This window comes from Xenopus laevis, chromosome 1S (genome assembly GCF_017654675.1).
Source record: "Xenopus laevis strain J_2021 chromosome 1S, Xenopus_laevis_v10.1, whole genome shotgun sequence".
NCBI lineage: Eukaryota > Metazoa > Chordata > Amphibia > Anura > Pipidae > Xenopus > Xenopus laevis.
The window spans coordinates 57,707,775-57,727,801 of NC_054372.1; the positions used below are offsets into that span (position 1 = coordinate 57,707,775).

Consider the following 20,027-nt stretch of genomic DNA (forward strand, 5'->3'; position numbering starts at 1 on the left):
CAGTGTTCCCAATACATTTGCGGGAAAAAAAATCTAGATTTTGAGTTGTATTCACTTTTGTAAACACACTGCTTTATTCTAGACACAATTGTATATTATGAGGTAAGTTTTACCTGGGCAATTTACATAGGGAACCATTTAGGGCTGAACTCTACGGACGTTTTTTGTCGGATCGGCTCACAGTGAAAAAAACAGGCAACAAGTCGGATACAATCACAGACAGCAAAATATCATTCGACTCGACGAAGATTTGCAGGTAAAAACGACATTGCATGCGACACAACTGGTGGATGTGAACACAGAAAGCAGCATCTTCATCCAACAGTCTAACCCTGTAATTTTTACCTGCAACTTTTCATTGAGTCCCATTATATTTTGATGCCTGCGACTACATCCGACGAAAAACATCCGTGGCATTCAGCCCTTAAAAGTATTTTTCAAATACGGGTATGGGACCTGTTGTCCAGAATGTTTGGGACCTGGGATTTTCCAGATAATAGAACTTTCCATAATTTGGATCTTCATACCGTAGAAAATCCCAATCATTAAATACACCCAATAAGCTGGTTTTGCTTCCAATAAGGATTAATTATATCTTAGTTTAGATTAAGTACAAGGTACTGTTTGATTATTACAGAGAAAAAGAAAATCATTTTTAAAAATTTAGATTTTTTGGATAAAATGGAGTCTATGGAAGACGGCCTTTCTAGGAAGTCTGTTGGCTATGTGCAGCAAGATTTTTGAGCACAAAGTGCCCTTGCACTAGAAGTTAACAGGGGGCAGTATGACAGTTGGCCATTTCCCTTGCTAAAATACAGGATGGTTTCTCTACCAGCAGCATGTGCTATAAGTGTAGCAGCAGCATCATAGAAGCATGAGGGAGATTAAAATTTGAATGAGTGAATTTTGACACTCGAAAATTCCAATTCTAATTTACTATTCGTCCTTGATAAATCTTCCCCCTAGTAGTAGTAGTAGAGTAGGAGTAGAGATTTGTTGGTATTTATGTTTTTTTTTAGACTTTGATTCTATGAACTAGTATTTAAACTACAACAGAATATATCTTGAGCAAAAAGTACTGTGTATATGAATTTCTACAGGGAAAGAGAAAACGCTAGCACAACAACATCAGCTTAATCGACAATTTTATTGACATTTTAGTTATATCAATCTTTTTATGGCAGAAATATATACACTGTGCCCATTAGTATATTGCGACATTTCAAAGGATGATATATTCACCATGGTGCAGAGGCTTAATAATGGTTTCCTCACATGGCCGTGTGGAAGACAGATTTGGTCTACAGTACTATGTCAGCATTTCATGCTAGTTTTCTTAATTAAGTATATGAAGCTACCATAATAATTGGACATTGATATCAGCACACGATAACTAAATACTGACAGTGGAAGCACATCTAGATATACAGAAAACAAATTGCTTTAATTGAAATGTCACAGATTTCATTGGCAGGTTAAAATGGCTCAGCACATTCATTTGTTTATATAGTGTAGAAAATGGTGTGTTTATCCATTTGTTGTTAGCATTACTCAGCTCACGTCCACTACTGAACAACATGTAGAGTTGTAAAAGGATTGCTTGGAGATTCCCAAGGTTGGATTAATGCAAATGCAAACAACTTTTATTTTTTTTCCGGATGCAGACCAAGAAAAAATGCTCCACCATGCACGCACAGCACTAAAGTAACCAGCCCCTAAAGATGTTCAACAGAACGAAGATGCATCTAATGTTGAAGTGAAGTAAAGCCCCTCATTAGTAGCACAGATACATAATATGATCAATAGAAATCCATTTCACCAAGTTTCCATTAGAAAACATTGACAGACAACAATAGCATTCCCTGCATATAGTGCTGGAAGTTCCCTCTAGTTTATATATTTATATTTTAAAAAATATTTGTCGTTCATCCTAAAAGCTATCTTTTAACCAAAATCATATAGTATGAGCTGGGACACAACAAGTTAGCATCAGTAGAAAGTTGTTGGTAAAATGAAAGCAGTGTAGTAATAGATTTATTAATACCCATACACAAAAATGTAGTTATATTGTTCAACCCTATTATTATAACCCATATCCTTTACAACATACAGTACACAATAGTTTAAGTATTGTTTCAAGACTATACCGACACCAAAAATACATATATATCTTGTAAGCATTATATACCCTGAATGTAAAATTGTACTTTTTCTTAGGCTTATTTATCAAAAAGACTACCTATATTAGCCCCCAATTGTTACCAATGTACACTCGTTAAATATTTATCCGCCGAGTATATAAAAAAAAAATATATAAGAGATAGAGAAAACTACTCCAAAAATTTTTCAGACTATCTAAAGTATATTCAAATTATTTGGAAGGTAATTAACATACAGCGTTTACTGTATTTGATGGTTTAAAACAATGCATTTTGTGCTACACTAAGTTATTTCCCATGTTATGACACAATAGTCTGGAAATCAATCATTCACTGCCTATATATTTATATAGCTATACGGTTTGATTTTCGTAATGTTTGTTATGATCGAGTCTAACAGAAAAACCAGTGGTTGTCTGTGCGTACATTCATAGATACACCCAGATATAAGTTGATTTGCTTCAGAAAACAAACACTAAACCACTAAATGACACAATATTGTAACTGCCTTCTTAGTTTATTGAATCCACTTTAATCGGTATTCTTATTGGAACTGGAATATTATTGACTTGAGCAGGAGTCGACTGCAGAAAATCTATGAGAAGGGAGATGTTACTTATGCAAACACCCTGTTGTTGATAAACAAAGATAATAGAGTCCAAAATTTACCATCCAGTTGTCTTGAATATTTAGACTAAAGGCTTGCAAGGCTTATTAACTGAAAAAGAAAAATAAGGAAGAAAGAAAAAACACATTTTGTTAACTTTTATTAAATTAACAATATTTGTGACTGAATGTACAGTATGTTTGTTTTATTTATTAGTCTTTATCTAAATACAGGTATGGGACCTGTTATGCAGAAAGCTCAGGACCATGGGTTTTCCGGATAAGAGGTCTTTCCATAATTTGGATATCCATGACTACAAATATCATTTTAATATTAATTAAACCCAATAGGATTGTTTTGCCTCCAATAAGGATTAATTATATCTTAGTTTGGGTCAATTACAAGGTACTGTTTTATTATTACAGAAAAAAACAGCCTTCCTGTAATTCAGGGCTTTCTGGATAACAGGTTTCCGATAACTGATCCCCTACCTGTATTATTTTACAGTGGAATGTGATGAATAGATGTAAAGGCTGTGGCCCATGAGGTGCTCTGACCTCTGCCAAATACAGTTATACTTCTGAGGATCTCCTTTCATTCATGGCAATAGGGAGTGCAATATTTGTAGGTTTAATCCTATTTGAAGAGTTTCACATTAACTTGAATGGGAAGCATACTAGAAAAAATATGTGCCTTGTGATCTGAAGAGGCATAGATCTATAACGTAAATAATTTTTCAAAAATACGATTGGAACATAAAAAGACATAATGAAACACGTTTCAACCCACTGTCAGAGAATGGAAGCCTACAGTCGTTGCTACTGGATATTGCAACATGGAATTTGGAGGAACATTGCAACTACTTCATACTATATATGTATTTGATTATAGTCATCACAGAGACATGAAAACATGATGTAAGCACAGGAAAATTTAAGTTCAGGCAAGATTTGAATGATTGCCAACCCTTGGACTGGGGTTGTCTTGGTGAGGGACCTTTTTAAGATTTGAATATTGTCAGGCTTATTTGGAAGTTACAATGGCATAAATTGTCTAAAATATGAAGTCTAAGAATGCAAAATTGAGGATCGTCTGCAGCTACAGGTCTGGTCATTAAAGGTAAAATGTTATTATATCTGGCTCAAGGCAAGCCTTTGTGTTTCACAAGGCTAAAATCCCTATGATACCATTTTTCCTTAATTATCTTAAAATATTTTTAATTTTAAACTACTGTAAAAAAAGATTATATTAATTTATAGGTATGCATATTTGAACACTGAAGTAATCTGTTAGGAAATATAAAGCAGCAGCTTACTGGGACAGGCCTTACTTCGGTATTGTTGGTGAGCCAGAGCGGTGGAAGTGTACATTCTGCCATTTTCCATCACGACGGTGCCACACACGGGTCTCCTCTGACTGCATTGTTTTTGGCATACCAGCAGAATCCAAATACTGGGTGAGACGAATGTATGCTATGCATGCAGCATCTTCTCCAATCAAATGAACATGAGGATTCAAGATGATGGTGTGGACTGGCTTGTTGCTCTTGGATAGCGCTAAAAAGCAGCAATAGAAATGCACTGATTTACTGGAAAAATAGGCACATATTCGTGGAAATTATTTATTTTTAGACATTTTGTCAAGGGGAGCATTTTTTAATTCCTAAAAAAGATACAATCAGAAATAAGCAAACATACCATTTTCAAAATAAAATCGATGGAAGTCCATTCCTTCTACTAGATTTCCCAGAGCTTCTGGTTCAAATGATGTAAGGCCTGGGTCACAAATCTTTCTGTAAGCACATTTAAAGCACCAGTATAACACTTTTTCATTCTTTAAAGTTTATAATTTACAACATTTTGAAAAATATATTTTTTTTTAAAAAAAACTCAGTGCTTGAAATAAAAGATTATGGGAGCAATTAATTTTCTAGTTGCAAAAAAAAGATTTTCTGTAATTCAAGCATCACAGAAAAAATTTAAATTTGAAATTAATACATGTGGCCCACGTGTTGTTGCTGTATATGTTTTTGAAATAGCCAATAAATCAATGAAAATGAGGAATGTTTTTTAAATGACGTTGCAGAGTAGCCTACATCATATCACATATTGTTTGGACAAGAAGCCAAAAGGTGGCTGATCCTAGAAAACCTGTTAACACATGGAAATTTTTTTGATAAATCTGTATAGAAAGGCAGTGAACCTATAACCAATGTATCATATTAAGGACATATACTCTTGGGACCTGGGCTTTTCCACAATTCCCACATTTTTTTCTAGCTGCAATATTGGTGTGTAGGAAGCCAGCACTTCCCAATGGTATTGCTTTCAGATAAGCTACTGTTCTTACTACAACTGAAGGAATTGCAGGGGACTTTTACTACAGATTGCAATTCTCATATCTACCATTGAGCTGTTAACTTGTGTCAGGGAGCTGTTATTTGGTTACATTCCTACTGGTCTGTTGAGAGGCTGCTGGGGGGTGGGGGAGTTCAGTAGTAAAGAGTGGTTGAGTTTATCAGAGGATCCAAAAGAATTGGCACACAGGTATTGCCTGCAGGATAAACCTTGCTAGTTTATTAAGTAAATTGCAAATGCAACGTTTCGGGGTGACCCCGTTTATCTTGATGCTTGATAAAGGGGGTCACCCCGAAACGTTGCATGTTGCAATTCACTTAATAAACTAGAAAGGTTTATCCTGCAAGCAGTACCTGTGTGCCAGTGAATTCTTTTGGATCCATTGGAAGGGGGAACGCCAATTCCTCCATTGCTGTGCTCCAGGTGTTACAACCTGATTTCTCCCCAATGAGTTTATCAGAGTACATGCCTGAGGGAACCTGGAAAACTAACAACATGTCTAGCCCCATGTCAGATTCGAATCCAGGATTCGGTTCGGGATTCGGGTAGGATTCGGCCTTTTTCAGCAGGATTCGGATTCGGCTGAATACTTCCTGGCCGAAGCGAATCCTAATTTGCATATGCAAATTAGGGGTGGGGAGGGAAATCACGTGACTTTTGTCACAAAACAAGGAAGTAAAAAATGTTTTCCCCTTCCCACTCCTAATTTGCATATGCAAATTAGGATTCGGATTCGGCCAAATCTTTCGTGAAGGATTCAGGGGTTCGGCCGAATCCAAAATAGTGGATTCAGTGCATCCCTAAAAAAAATATTTTGCTCTTTTGAAAAATTTATTTCAGTGCACATTCTGCTGTAGCAGCACAATTAAATTTTGTGTTTTGAAAAAAAAAATCCCTTTAATATGTACTGTGTCTCACTATTCTTGTTGTTGAAATAGGACTCTGAGAAAAGTCAGTGCTCTATTTCTGACCTTTCTGGATAAGGAGCTTCCAAAAAAAATCCCATAGCTGAAAGTCATTTTAAGAAAGCATAATGGCAGGTCAGTCACATGGAACATTGAAGAGCACATGCTCATATTTTAATAAAGATATCTAAGTAGGAATGAAACACAATGAAAAAGATAGGTTCTATGTTACTGTATATGTGAAATTGTTATAAACTACATCCATATCTTTCCAAAACAGATTAATTTAACTGATTGTGTCCTAAACAAGGGATGAGTAAATATTGTTTTAAGAATTATTTCAGCACAGAATGTCAAGTTTTCAAAAATTTCTCTGGCAGAACATGACTGTATCCATTAGAATCCATCAGTCATGGAGTGCAATTGGATTTCATGCCCAGCGCAATTCAAACTAGACAAGGCTAAAAGGCAATTATTTCCTATGTTTTATCCATCTGCCAATTAGTGTTAAATAAAAACTGAAATCATCTTAGGTTATTAATGCCCACTTCAAGAACCAGACTGAGCTCTAGTAAACAAAAACCAGTACTAAGCAAGCATAAATACTAGCATCCTTATCGTTCTTAATGTAAATTTTTTTTTAGTAGAATAAATACACGATGATATGTTATGGAAATATCTGTTATAAATAAAATATCACACATTTATATGAAAAGATTTAGACCAATCTCAGCAATAGCACCTAACACTTGGTACAGAACTAAAATCACATACACATGAGTCAGTTCATTACGTCAGATTTTAAAAGTGTTTGAAATAAATATCTAGTAGAATTAAGTATAATTGGATTTGCTGAGGTTTCTTGAAAAAGTTTCACCACTCATCTGTGTGGCTTTCTCGGTTCAGCCGAGTGGTACTGAATTTCTGACATTTACACCCTAAAGGGTAGTTAAGTAGCAGACATCCAATCATAATAGTTCCACTGAATTGACTCAGCTGCAACTCACATGTGTGTGAATATGTGATCCAGTCACAACTGTACCATGATCCTCACTGAAATAGGTGTTTTTCAATGTACATGACTAAAGTGTAAATTGTTGTGCAACTGTCGGGGTGAGTATGTCAAAGTGGCATTGTATTTTTGCGGACAAAGTTGCAGGCTGCCTCCTCTGTTCAAGCATGTTTTTTCCAGTTTGGCATAAATGGCCTTCTTCACACTTCTATTATACCATATGTCTTCTCGTCTAAAACATGCACATTGCTGTCCTCAAGGCCGTCAGGCTGAGCCTAGTCCTGAGAAGTTAACATACTGGGCCATTCTCTTACTTAGCTGTGGTTTAGTCTCCCCACTGTATTGACCCCCTCAATCTTCACTACACTGGACAACATAGACCACATTACTATTTTTATGTGCTTTGGTGTTGGGCCTTTTGGATGAACCAACTTCTGAGTGTTGCTTGGTTTAAAAGACTCAGGAATGTGATGTTTATTTTAGTTTTTCTGATGTTCCAGTCACATATGGAGTGACTAGGTTGCTTCACCTGCTATGATCCTCCCTTCTGTTTGTTATGCTGGTGTCTGTGCTTGACCTTGATTTTGTTTTGACAAAGGTTCGGTCTGGGTTTCGGTCAAAGTTGATGGTGACAGAGAATTGCAAAATGGATTACTTTGTGCATTGTCCCACTGTCCCACTACCATGTGCAGAGGGTGCTGTGTGATATTGCCATTATGGTTAATATATATGTATAACCAACAGAGGGCGCTGTGTGATATTGCAGTCACTGTTATTCTTTCATATAACCAACAGAGGGCGCACTGTTATTCTTTCATATAACCAACAGAGGGCGCTGTGTGATATTGCAGTCACTGTTATTCTTTCATATAACCAACAGAGGGTGCACTGTTATTCTTTCATATAACCAACAGATGGCGCTGTGTGATATTGCAGTCACTGTTATTCTTTCATATAAACAACAGAGGGCGCAGTCTCTCCCCAATCGAACTGTTGGTATAGGAATAATTAAAAGTGATTGCAATCTCAGCTACTGCCCACTGACTCGAGTATAAGCCGAGGTAGACTTTTTCAGCACATTTTGGATGCTGAAAAACTCGGCTTATACTCAAGTATATACGGTCATTGGTAACCTCAGTTTCAGCCAGATAGTGTCAACCAAGTTTGTGTGTTCAGTGAAGGCTGGACCCAAATGTCATCCACATATCTAAACCAATGACTTGATGCTTTTCTCTTGTAAGTGTTCAGTGCTTTATTTTCCACTTCTTCCATTAAAGATTCACTCTGATGGGAAACACAGGCGAACCCCAGGCACAGCCATGTTTTATCTTTAAAATCATACTTATGCTTGAAGTAACTGGTATTAAAGCATAAAGAACACACTCTGGGGCAGATTTACATAGGGTCGAATACCGAGGGTTAATTAACCCTCGATATTCGACTGCCGAATGTAAATTCCTCGACTTCGAATATGGAAATCGAAGGATTTACCGCAAATAGTTCGATCGAACGAAAATCCTTCGAATCGTTCGATTCGAAGGATTTTAATCCATTGATCGAACGATTTTTCTTCGACCAAAAAATGGATAGAGAGCCTATGGGGACCTTCCCCATAGGCTAACATGGCACCTCGGTAGGTTTTAGGTGGCGAAGTAGGGGGTCGAAGTTTTTTTTAAAGAGACAGTACTTCAACTATCAAATGGTCGAATATTCGAACGATTTTTAGTTCGAATCGTTCGAAACTCGAAGTTTTTTTTGATGCCACTTCATAGGACACCATTGTCTCATCAGTCTTCAGTTTTATCTCATGCACTTTGTTGACAAAAGTCCATGGATTCTAAATGGGGTTTTCTTTGTTACCAACTAAAGAAGACGTTTGGATGAGTGGTGAAACAGTTAAGATACTACTAGATAATGTATATCATGACCTGAATTAATGAAAATCTTCATAAACATTTGAAACAAATATTAGATGCCTTCAAACCGTAAACCATTGATAAAATATATTAATGTATACTGTAGAATAATATCTATCCAAATGTATCTAATGCTAGAGAAAAGAGCAATGTGATATATGGCTTTCATTGCACTGAAATCTAAAGCCACAGTGCTAGTCTAAGATGCACATAAAATGTGGGATCCAGAAAGTTCACATTAAAAAACAAACAAAAAAAAAACAAAAATCCAACCCATAAATGCCCTCCTTAGGCCTTTCTCTAGTTCAACCTGAGTTTTGTCTTTTTTTGTTAACTAAAAATACAGTTATCAGAAAATTTGCATGCAGGTCAAATAACTTACGTATAGGCTTCAAAGTCTCCATTATTTATGGCTTCAATAAGCTGCTCTGTAACTTTGATGATTTCTTGTTTGCGGGCTAAAATAAAAGAGCTGGTTAACAAAATTAAATAAAACAATGACACTTTAGTAGCACACAAATTTAAATGCTAAGTAGCCTTTAAGATAGAATATGTATTATATTTAAAATGTTAAAATGCACAGCAGTAAAGAGGGAATCAGCGCATTCTAAAACACATTTGATATACATGCATTTTTCTGTAAGTTTCATATAGGTCAGCCCTGTATTTTTAGTGTTATGGGTCTTTTATGTCCTACTTTGTGCTCCCCCATTACAGCACCCCAATGCAAAAAAATGAGGTCCATACAGAATTACTTTACTGACATGGGTGTATAAGAACTTAAATGACCCCCACAAAGCCCTAATCTCAACCCAACTAAAGATCAGAAGGATAAATTGGAAAGCTCCAAGACAGACCTAACCAACACCACTGACCAACTCTTAAATGCTCTTGTGACTAAATAAAAGCAAGTCCCGCCAACACTGTCTTCGAAAATCTTCGAAAATACATGAGAAGTATTGGCTGTTATAGCAGCAAAACATGGGTCATAGTTGCATTAAAGGAAAACTATACCTCCAAAATACTTAAGTAACAGATAGTTTACATCATATTAAGTGGCATATTAAAGAATCCTATTGAACTGGAAAATACATTTAAGTAGCGATTTGCCTTTTAAATCTTTTCCATCTTTTCCCTTGGGCCCCCATTTTAGGATATTCTCTGTGCTGCCTCAGAAATCACCTGAGCCTTTCCTCGTGAGCAACTTCGGGCAACTTCGGAAAACGAAATGCTTCATGTCCCATCCCGCCAGCAATTTAGATTCTAGCCAGCAGGAAGGCTTTTTGGGAAGGATTAGTCGCCCGAAGAGGCAATTAGTCACCGGGCGACTAAATCTCCCCGAAGCTTCGCATGTTCCCGTGCCCTAACAGGGAGAAGTGAATTTTGTCCTTTAATTGGCTCATGCGACCTAACATGTATGGTTTGTTTGTGTGCACCGTGAAGTTCTTAAAATGGCAATTTTCTATTTAGGATTACCAAACGGCACAGACTAATAAAAAAGTATATTAATATGAACATGGTTTATATACACGAACAGGGGCACCACACCAATGAGGTGAGTTGAAAAACTTGCCTCAGGCAGCTGCGTCAAATAGTTTACCTGGGGTGGCAAAAAGCCGCTCCAGGTACCTTTAAAAGCCGAATTTCCGGTTTATAAAATGGAAATTCGGCTTTACTAGTGTGTGAGAGTGCAATTGTGCTCTCTGCACTAGTGTTGCGGCCTCCTCTCTCGTAGGAAAGGTGAAAGGGCGAAGTGGGCAGCACTGCAGGACTCGCTCAGAAATGTCTCTGTACACTAAGCAGTGTTTTACATATGAGCTGTTATGCAATACATTTTGAGAGAGGCCTACTTTGTTTGGGGGTATGGTTTTCCTTTAATGACCTTGCTTGCAGAATAAGATGTTGGAAAGGTAGTCTACATTTACTAATATGGTCTAATTCATATTATATTATATATGTTCAAGGGTCATATTAAGTTAAAGCAATGAAGTCTGTTGAGCCCATGGGCAGGCTAAGAGCTTGTATCTTGCTTAGATGTCTGCACAGTTCAAGGTGTTCCAGTGTTTTCTGAAAACACAAAGTCCAAAAGCTAATTGCATGATTCAGTGACATCAATTCTTTCTAAGGTTGCTGGACCTCTTTAAATAATATTTAGCACAGTTACATTTTATTATTAAAATGTAACTGTGCTAAATATTATTTAAAGAGGTCCAGCAACCCTAGAAAGAATTTCTTGCATTATAAAAGAAATCGTAATGTATTTTCCAGTACATACAGTGGTGTGAAAAACTATTTGCCCCTTCCTGATTTCTTATTCTTTTGCATGTTTGTCATACTTAAATGTTTCTGCTCATCAAAAACCGTTAACTATTAGTCAAAGATAACATAATTGAACACAAAATGCAGTTTTTAAATGAAGGTTTACGTTATTAAGGGAGAAAAAAAACTCCAAATCTACATGGGCCTGTGTGAAAAAGTGATTGCCCCCCTTGTTAAAAAATAACTTAACTGTGGTTTATCACACCTGAGTTCAATTTCAAAGGTTATAAAGCCATTTCTAAAGCTTTGGGACTCCAGCGAACCACAGTGAGAGCCATTATCCACAAATGGCAAAAACATGGAACAGTGGTGAACCTTCCCAGGAGTGGCCGGCCGACCAAAATTACCCCAAGAGCGCAGAGACAACTCATCCGAGAGGCCACAAAAGACCCCAGGACAACATCTAAAGAACTGCAGGCCTCACTTGCCTCAATTAAGGTCAGTGTTCACGACTCCACCATAAGAAAGAGACTGGGCAAAAACGGCCTGCATGGCAGATTTCCAAGGCGCAAACCACTTTTAAGCAAAAAGAACATTAAGGTTTGTCTCAATTTTGCTAAAAAACATCTCAATGATTGCCAAGACTTTTGGGAAAATACCTTGTGGACCGACGAGACAAAAGTTGAACTTTTTGGAAGATGCGCGTCCCGTTACATCTGGCGTAAAAGTAACACAGCATTTCAGAAAAAGAACATCATACCAACAGTAAAATATGGTGGTGGTAGTGTGATGGTCTGGGGTTGTTTTGCTGCTTCAGGACCTGGAAGACTTGCTGTGATAGATGGAACCATGAATTCTACTGTCTACCAAAAAATCCTGAAGGAGAATATCCGGCCATCTGTTCGTCAACTCAAGCTGAAGCGATCTTGGGTGCTGCAGCAGGACAATGACCCAAAACACACCAGCAAATCCACCTCTGAATGGCTGAAGAAAAACAAAATGAAGACTTTGGAGTGGCCTAGTCAAAGTCCTGACCTGAATCCTATTGAGATGTTGTGGCATGACCTTAAAAAGGCAGTTCATGCTAGAAAACCCTCAAATAAAGCTGAAAGATGAGTGGGCCAAAATTCCTCCAGAGCGCTGTAAAAGACTCGTTGCAAGTTATCGCAAACGCTTGATTGCAGTTATTGCTGCTAAGGGTGGCCCAACCAGTTATTAGGTTCAGGGGGCAATTACTTTTTCACACAGGTTTGGATTTCTTTTCTCCCTAAATAATAAAAACCCTCATTTAAAAACTGCATTTTGTGTTTACTTGTGTTATCTTTGACTAATAGTTAAATGTGTTTGATGATCAGAAACATTTTGTGTGACAAACATGCAAAAGAATAAGAAATCAGGAAGGGGGCAAATAGTTTTTCACACCACTGTATATGAATTAACAGTTTCAATGGTTTTAACATTGTACTTTTACACACAATTGCACCTGAAAGTGTTTGTTTATATCTTTCTGCTTCTTAAGTTTGCTTAACAGTAGTCCAGAATCCTCCAGCTTTGTTAATTAAATGGACTGCAATATTGTTTTAGACGTTAGAGGCTGCAGTGCAGAGACTGTAAACAGCCAGACATATACTGGATTCAATAGTGTGCACAATTACCCTCCGCCAAGGATGTACCTAAACCGAGTCAGCATATGCCTGAAACCCCAGGCCAGTGCTCCTTTAGCAGAAAACTGCACCAACTGCTTCTTCTTTATCCTTTTGAGCAGTAGATTGAAAATCCGAACTTCAACAACAATATGACTATGCAGATTTTCATTCATCCAGGTCATGGTATATCTACTATAGGTAAATCTAAAAACAACTGAACTTGCTGAGTAATCATTAAATACGTTTCACTACCGATCCAAGCAGATTCTTCAGTTCAACTGACTGGTGGGGGAAATTCTCGGCATATAAACTCTTCCATTAATCCAATCACAATGGCACATTGTAACTCTTCAAAGAGGTGACATCGGAAAAAATTCACCATGTCCCTGTGTTTTTCAAACCTAGTAACATACTGAGACAAAAACTGGTACACCCAAAGGATCCAACACCAAAAGAAAAATAAAGCAATGTGGTATACGGAGTCCAGTGTAGCGAGGAGTGCACTGATCTATACATTGGGGAGACAAAACAACAGCTCACCAAGCGAATGGCTCAGCATCGGAGGGCGAATTCTACAGGGCAAGACTTTGCTGTCTTTCTACACCTAAAAGACAAGGGACACTTCTTTGAAGATAGCAAGGTCCAAATCTTGGATAAAGAAGACCGATGGTTTGAACGAGGCGTGAAAGAGGCGATTCATGTCAAGGTGGAGAAACCATCCCCGAACAGACGTGGGGGCCTTCGACACCACCTGTCTGCTACATACAATGCTGTTCTAACATCTGTACCCCGGCGGTTTCAGAACACTTCACACATCCATTCATGCAACTCTCACAAGTAACACCTGTGTCTAGCAGTTGCATGACAGTCCAAATACAATTTTTCTTAAGCACACCACATACTTTTCCCAGGGTGCATCCACTCCCAAGCTGCCTCCAAGTCAGCCAAATTCCTTATCTTAAATAACAGGATATGAAGCACACTATCTTCAGGCTTTGCCTTTAAGACATTTTATTTCAGCGGAATTCACACACAAGCTTTCGGGGGAAAACCTGAGGAAGGGGTTCCCCCCGGAAGCTTGTGTGTGAATTCCGCTGAAATAAAATGTTTTAAAGGCAAAGCCTGAGGATGGTGTGCTTCATATCCTGTTATTTAAGATAGGAGTTGCATGATGCATTGGATAATCCTATTACAGTAACTACACAGAATCAAAACCTTAGACACCCCTTGTCAACAACATACGCTGATTTAGTATACACTAAAAATGACCATATATTACACTAGATGTCAAACAAAAGCCTAATTTCTTCTTTCATCATGTCACTCACATACTGCAATTCTCTATTGATGGACCTTTGTCTCTAGAAATTGCCACAGCTGCAGCACACTATAAATGAAGCTGCCAGGAGCAAACACCTCACCATATGCACCTCCTTCTCTACCATGCCACCTTACCATTCCCTACACTGGTTTCCACTACATTTCAGGATAATATTCAAACTACTAATCCTGACAATCAATGCAGTTCAAAACTATGCTCTACCCTACATCTCTGTACTAATGTCCAATTACGTATCAAACTGCTCATTATAAAAATTAGGGTGGGCTTTGGAAATTTTTAGAAAAAATTATCAAAACTGGCAAACAATATGTGCAACAAATTTACAGTATTGGTCATTGTGCGAAGCATTGCTTGTTCTATAATTTCATATTGTGTTGCAGGACAAACATTTAGGGGGTTATTTACTAAAATCAGATTTTTTTTTCTGGTCAGAGCTTTAAAGCGGAAGACCCTATTATTTTGTGGAATTTTTTTTTCCAGGATTTATGAAATCCTTAGGCTGCTAAAAGTCCAAATAAAAAAAGTACTCCATCTCAAACCTGCCGAGGTCATGTAGAAGTCAGTGGCAGATGTCCCTTTTACAATTGGAGGATATCATTATCTGTGCTGGATTGTATCAAGTTTTTTCTCGCATCAGGTTTTTCGAGTTAATTTCTTGATAAATGAGGTAAAAATCTGGATGGGAGTTTGGTCGAAGTGGTTTTACTAAAATAATAAGATATTTTCAGATTTTAGTAAATAACCCCATTAATGTAAATGTCTCATTGTGCAATTTTGGTTATGTAGACCCCAAGTTAACTTACACTGCACAGATGAAGTAGAGTAACGGGAAGGCTCAGATTTATGCAAATGAGTCTTTGAATGTGTGTTTTCTGTGCACTTTGTTGCTGAATTGATAGAAAGAAACACAACATATGAACAAATGAAAATAAAGATGTAGAGAATGACCAGAATCTTCAGCAGGAACTGCAGGTATGACCACTGGGACACTGTAAAGATGGAGCCCAATTAGGTGATGAGGAGGAAGGAACAGAAGAGGAGGAGAAGTAGCAGGAAGGCTTTTGAGCAGGATAGAAGCTTTTCTTGCTACATTCCTTTGTGAAGGCTGCACTTGGGGCATGCAAAAATGAAGAAGAAGAACAAACAATATAAAGCGCAAGAGAAATCACATGCAACACAAACACGTATGAAAAAAAGATGTGTAGAGAGCGAGAGATGAGCTGTAAAACAGAGATGATAGAATTAAATTATATATCTGTTCAAATGCCAGTGCTGTTTCCATGAAGTAATTACAAATTGTGCATCCTCCAGCTAACATAATGTAAATAGAATCACAAAGGAATGACTATGAATAAAACTGTGTAAGATGTGAAGGAAACGTAAACACGCATGGAATTCAAATTGAATAATAAGCACATTAGATAGAATTATTGCAGAAATTCCCCGTTTCTTCAGTGCAAACATTTAAAACCATAACATACATGAAAAACACAGTAGTACCCCAGCAGCATACTGGAGGGAACAGCACTTCTGCAATGAAGTATATGGAAGCTGCAGGGGGCAACAGGAACGGGATGGGCGTCCCATGTAAGATTAACCATACACTATTTAGTACAACTTAGTTTTACTTTCCTTAAGATTTCTAAGTTCACTGCTTTCAAGGCATCAAGTGCTCATCGCTATTAAGAATATCAGTCACACAGTTCCAGTAATATTGCAACTATGGTTCCATAAAGGAGGGCAATTGGCAGGGATACAACCAGAGGAAGAGTTGTTCCAATGAAAAATTTTGTGTAGGGCTCCTGATTTACATATACAAAACCTATGTGTGCCTGTAATTCTATATCCCCCTACACCTGACCCTTTCATTCTATAAATGTTTATATATATATATATATTCAACATGTCTACATTTTTCTCAATGAAATTTGCACCAGATGTCGGTAACAACCCAAGTAATCCACACATACGAAGAAATCAAAACAAGTCCATACATTATGTGTAATAATGTGGAATGGAACAGGGAATAAGTATTGAACACACGAAGAAAAGGAGGTGCAAAAAGGCATGGAAAACCAAGAAGCCTGCTGAAACCTGTCTGAAAGCAATCCTGTGCAAATTAATATCAGCTGGTTTAATCCTAATTGAGTCCTATTTGCAACTAGTTATTTAAACTCTTGTTCAGCAGCTCTGCAGTTTGAATTTCAACAACTATCTGGTTGCAAGGGTCCAGTATACCCTAGAAACCAAAGAAGTTTAAATGAGAAACCAGAATATAAATAGGAGATGGTCTGAATACAAAGATAAGAAATAAAATAATAATATTGTAGCTTCACATCACAACAGTATTTTGGCAGGTGGAGGTCAAAGAATTAGAAGACGACAATAAATTAATAAACTAAAAAAATTAAAACAAATTGGAAAGTTGCTAAGAAAAGGACATTCTATAAAATAGTAAAAGTCAAATGCAATGGCCACTCAAAAAAGCCGATTCTGAAGCAAACAGGTGGTGTCCAAAGTTAAATGAGCATAGCTAAAAACAGGAGACCACTGAACTGCACATCCAAACCCACTGCATGAGGGAAAAAAAAGGTTTAAGACAATCAAAACATAACTTCTATAAGTCCATTGTAAAGTACTAAAAACACCCAGCAAAATGGGCAAACTGTAGTGGGTAATCCCACTGAGCAACCCATAAAGGACACCTACACACCACACTGTGTTAATTTAGTGTCCTCCGTGTACCTAAAATGAATGATTAATTAAAGTAGAATCAAATGTAGTGAAATATGTGCCAAAAAATAAATATATAAAGTCCAAGCATGGAAGCAACCATATCAACAAGCAGAAGTTCCTAAAGTGGCAGTTAAGCATTCTTCAGCAAATTCTATTGCCCAAATGCAGAGGGTCTATTATATAGTGCCCATATTTAAATGAAATCCTAGCACCATGGGCCAGCTCAGTGGAATCGAATAAGGGTCTGGCAGTATGACCTTTCAAGGAGCCCATATCTGCACCAGTGCAATGGCATTAGGCGGATAAGAACAAACTGCAAAATTGTGTGACCGAATATTTACTAAATAAGAAGCCCATTTGGCACATGAAGAATACCCACTTTTTCTATTCCAATGTTTTTTTTGTTTTTGTTTTTATAATGCATTTTAATAAAAATCTAAAATGCAGGTTTTTGCTATAATTTATAAAGAAAAGAAAATTATCTTAAGAAAAAGTACACGTTACAAAATAGAGAAATACAATTTAATTTAAATAAGCTAGACACAGGCATCTGAACAGATAACTAAATAATTGAAGTGGACCCCTACGTTAATACAAATGACTGCTAGAATTCTGGCAAAATTTATGTTTTGGTGCACAGATTTGTCCAGATTTGACAAACTCAGGACACTCAGTTATTCAAGAATTACAGTATCCTACATACAAATCCACTTTCATAGTACAAGTATGGGACCTGTTATCCAGAATGTTCTGGACCTGGGGATTGGTAAGTGTGTTAGAAGTGAAATATTTAAGAAAAAGTATTTCCAAAGCAAGCACATCCGACATAAATTTGTATGGCTATAGTCACTTTGCATTATACAATTACATTATACCTAAAAGATGAAGACAGTTACCTATACTTCAGGTAAATAAAGAAGCAAAATGAAGATTTATTGTTGAGAAATTCTATTGCCAAAACGGTTTCCTCAATGTTCAGATTTTTTCAAATAAATTTTACACAAAGATAAAATAGTACAAAAATGGCCTATAAATAAAGCTGCAGTTTAACACACTTTCTAGCTTTTCTGTGCTTTTACCTTTTACATCTTCATCTTCAATGGTGGTGTTTGAGCTCTCTGTTGACTCCTGTTGGGAAAAGACAAAAGGATGAAAGAAAACAACACAATTTCAAAAATGAGAACAATGGAGATCTCACTCAGGTGAAATTCAGAACATATGCTTTCTCCATTGCAAAATAACAGAATGGTTGATTGCATACAAAAATACATTCTATATACATTATAATTTAAATACATTAAAATAATATTGTTTTTTTCATGTATAAACTGACAAACACCAATATATGTTAAAATGAAATTGTTTAAGCTTTTGATGTATGTTGTAGTTAGATACGATTTAGATAATAGCCACTATTCATGAATTAATGCAGCTAAACAAACAAACCATTGCAAAGTGAATAGGCATATATTTAAAGGTGTGTTATTTATTTTTTCCACTCCATACCTGGTGTAATCCATAGACACCATTGGGACAAATTCATGTAGCAAAGAATTTCTGTTTTAAAAATCAGCAGTACTCTGATATTTATGTGGCTTTTTCCATGACAATACATTGTACATAAAATGATTTACACAGCTTTATAGTAGCTTATAACACATCTGCTGAGAAGCAAGAAAAGTTGAATCGACAGTTTAAATAAGTCACAGAAGTTTTCTTTCTTGCTTCCTTTGGAGTACATATTTGGATGTACATTACACATGCATTTGTTGGTCTGCTCCTAACTTATTTTATGTGTTCTGCTGAACAAACATTAAAGGACCAGTAAATGACCAAAATATATATTTTCTATACATTAAACGCTGATGCACACATAAGCTGGCCATAAATGCTCAGATTTGATTGATTCACATTGATTATAGCCGTATTGCTCAACCATCTGGGCACACATGACAATTCTGCATTCTTGGTGGATTGTAACACAAAATTTTAGTTGGCTGACCAAAAGAAAATGAACAGGAGGACGAAGCTTCTCTGCATTTACTATGGTTCTGATTGTTTGTGAGCTCAGCCAGAACAATTAAAAAAATACGAACATGGCTATACATATTTATGGCCGCCCATTTGGACCCCAAATACCACACAAGTCAGCACATATAGGGTCACTTTTATCCTGCATTGATAAACATTGTGTTTGTTTCAGAAATATAGTTTGTATAAATAAATTGCAGTGTAGACATGAGGGCAGCCATGCTGAAGCTGCCAAACTAGGGTAAGGGCAAAAAAGATAATGTTTACATAGCAGATAACGTTTAAGCAGTGTAGAATATAGGCCAGTAAGTATGACATCTGTGGTGGGTAAATTATTTGGAAGCTTGTTAAGGGATCACATTTAAAATTGGTGAATTGCATTATGAGCTGTAATCAGCATGGATTTATGAAGGATACAGTGGCGGAACTACCGGGGGAGCAGGGGGTGCCCTCTAGTTACGGCACTGGAAGGATAGGTTATGTCAGACAAATTTGATTGCTTTTTATGATGAGGTAAGTAAGATGCTGGACAGCAGGAGAGTAGTAGATGTGAACTATTGGGATTTTGCCCCAGAAATGACTGCTTTCTAAACTAAGGGCTGTTATGAAGACATTTGCACATTGATAAGAAACGGGCTACAGGATTGGGTACAGAGGGTGGTTGTTAATGGTTCATTCTCTGCTTGGAATAAGGTCTCTTAATGGGGTCCATCAGAATTCTGTATTGGGTCCACTTTTATTTAACTTGTTCATCAATGACTTTGGGGAGGGTATTGTAAGTAGTGCATTGAGGTTTGCAAATGACACAAAACTATGCAGCCCAATTTATTCCATCCAGGATGCGGCATCCTTGCAAAAAACCTGACAAACTGGCAATCTGGGAGGTTAAGTGGCAGATGAGATTCAGTGTTGAGAAATGGAAAGTCATGCATCTGGGATGTAAAAATATGCATACCCGCATATAGACTGCACTAGGCATATCCATAACAAAAAAGGACCTTGGAGTCATTTTAAACTTGGCTGTAGTAAGAAATGCCAGTCAGCAGCTTCAAGAGCA

General features: G+C 37.0%; 1 protein-coding gene across 25 annotated transcripts in view; it reads right to left on the reverse strand.

Moving 5' to 3' along the window:
• Positions 1-1,128: 1,128 nt before the first annotated feature.
• camk2d.S (calcium/calmodulin dependent protein kinase (CaM kinase) II delta S homeolog) overlaps positions 1,129-20,027 on the reverse strand; it is a 130,109-nt gene continuing 111,210 nt past the window's right edge. For 10 of the 25 annotated variants that reach the window (XM_041574312.1, XM_041574307.1, XM_041574311.1 and 7 more), the window contains 5 exons: positions 18,019-18,067; positions 9,339-9,414; positions 4,464-4,558; positions 4,097-4,322; positions 1,129-2,877 (listed from right to left, as the gene is read on the reverse strand). In XM_041574312.1, the coding sequence (XP_041430246.1) occupies positions 2,874-2,877; positions 4,097-4,322; positions 4,464-4,558; positions 9,339-9,414; positions 18,019-18,067 (450 nt within the window). In that variant the 3' untranslated portion in view covers positions 1,129-2,873. 25 annotated transcript variants of the gene reach the window in all.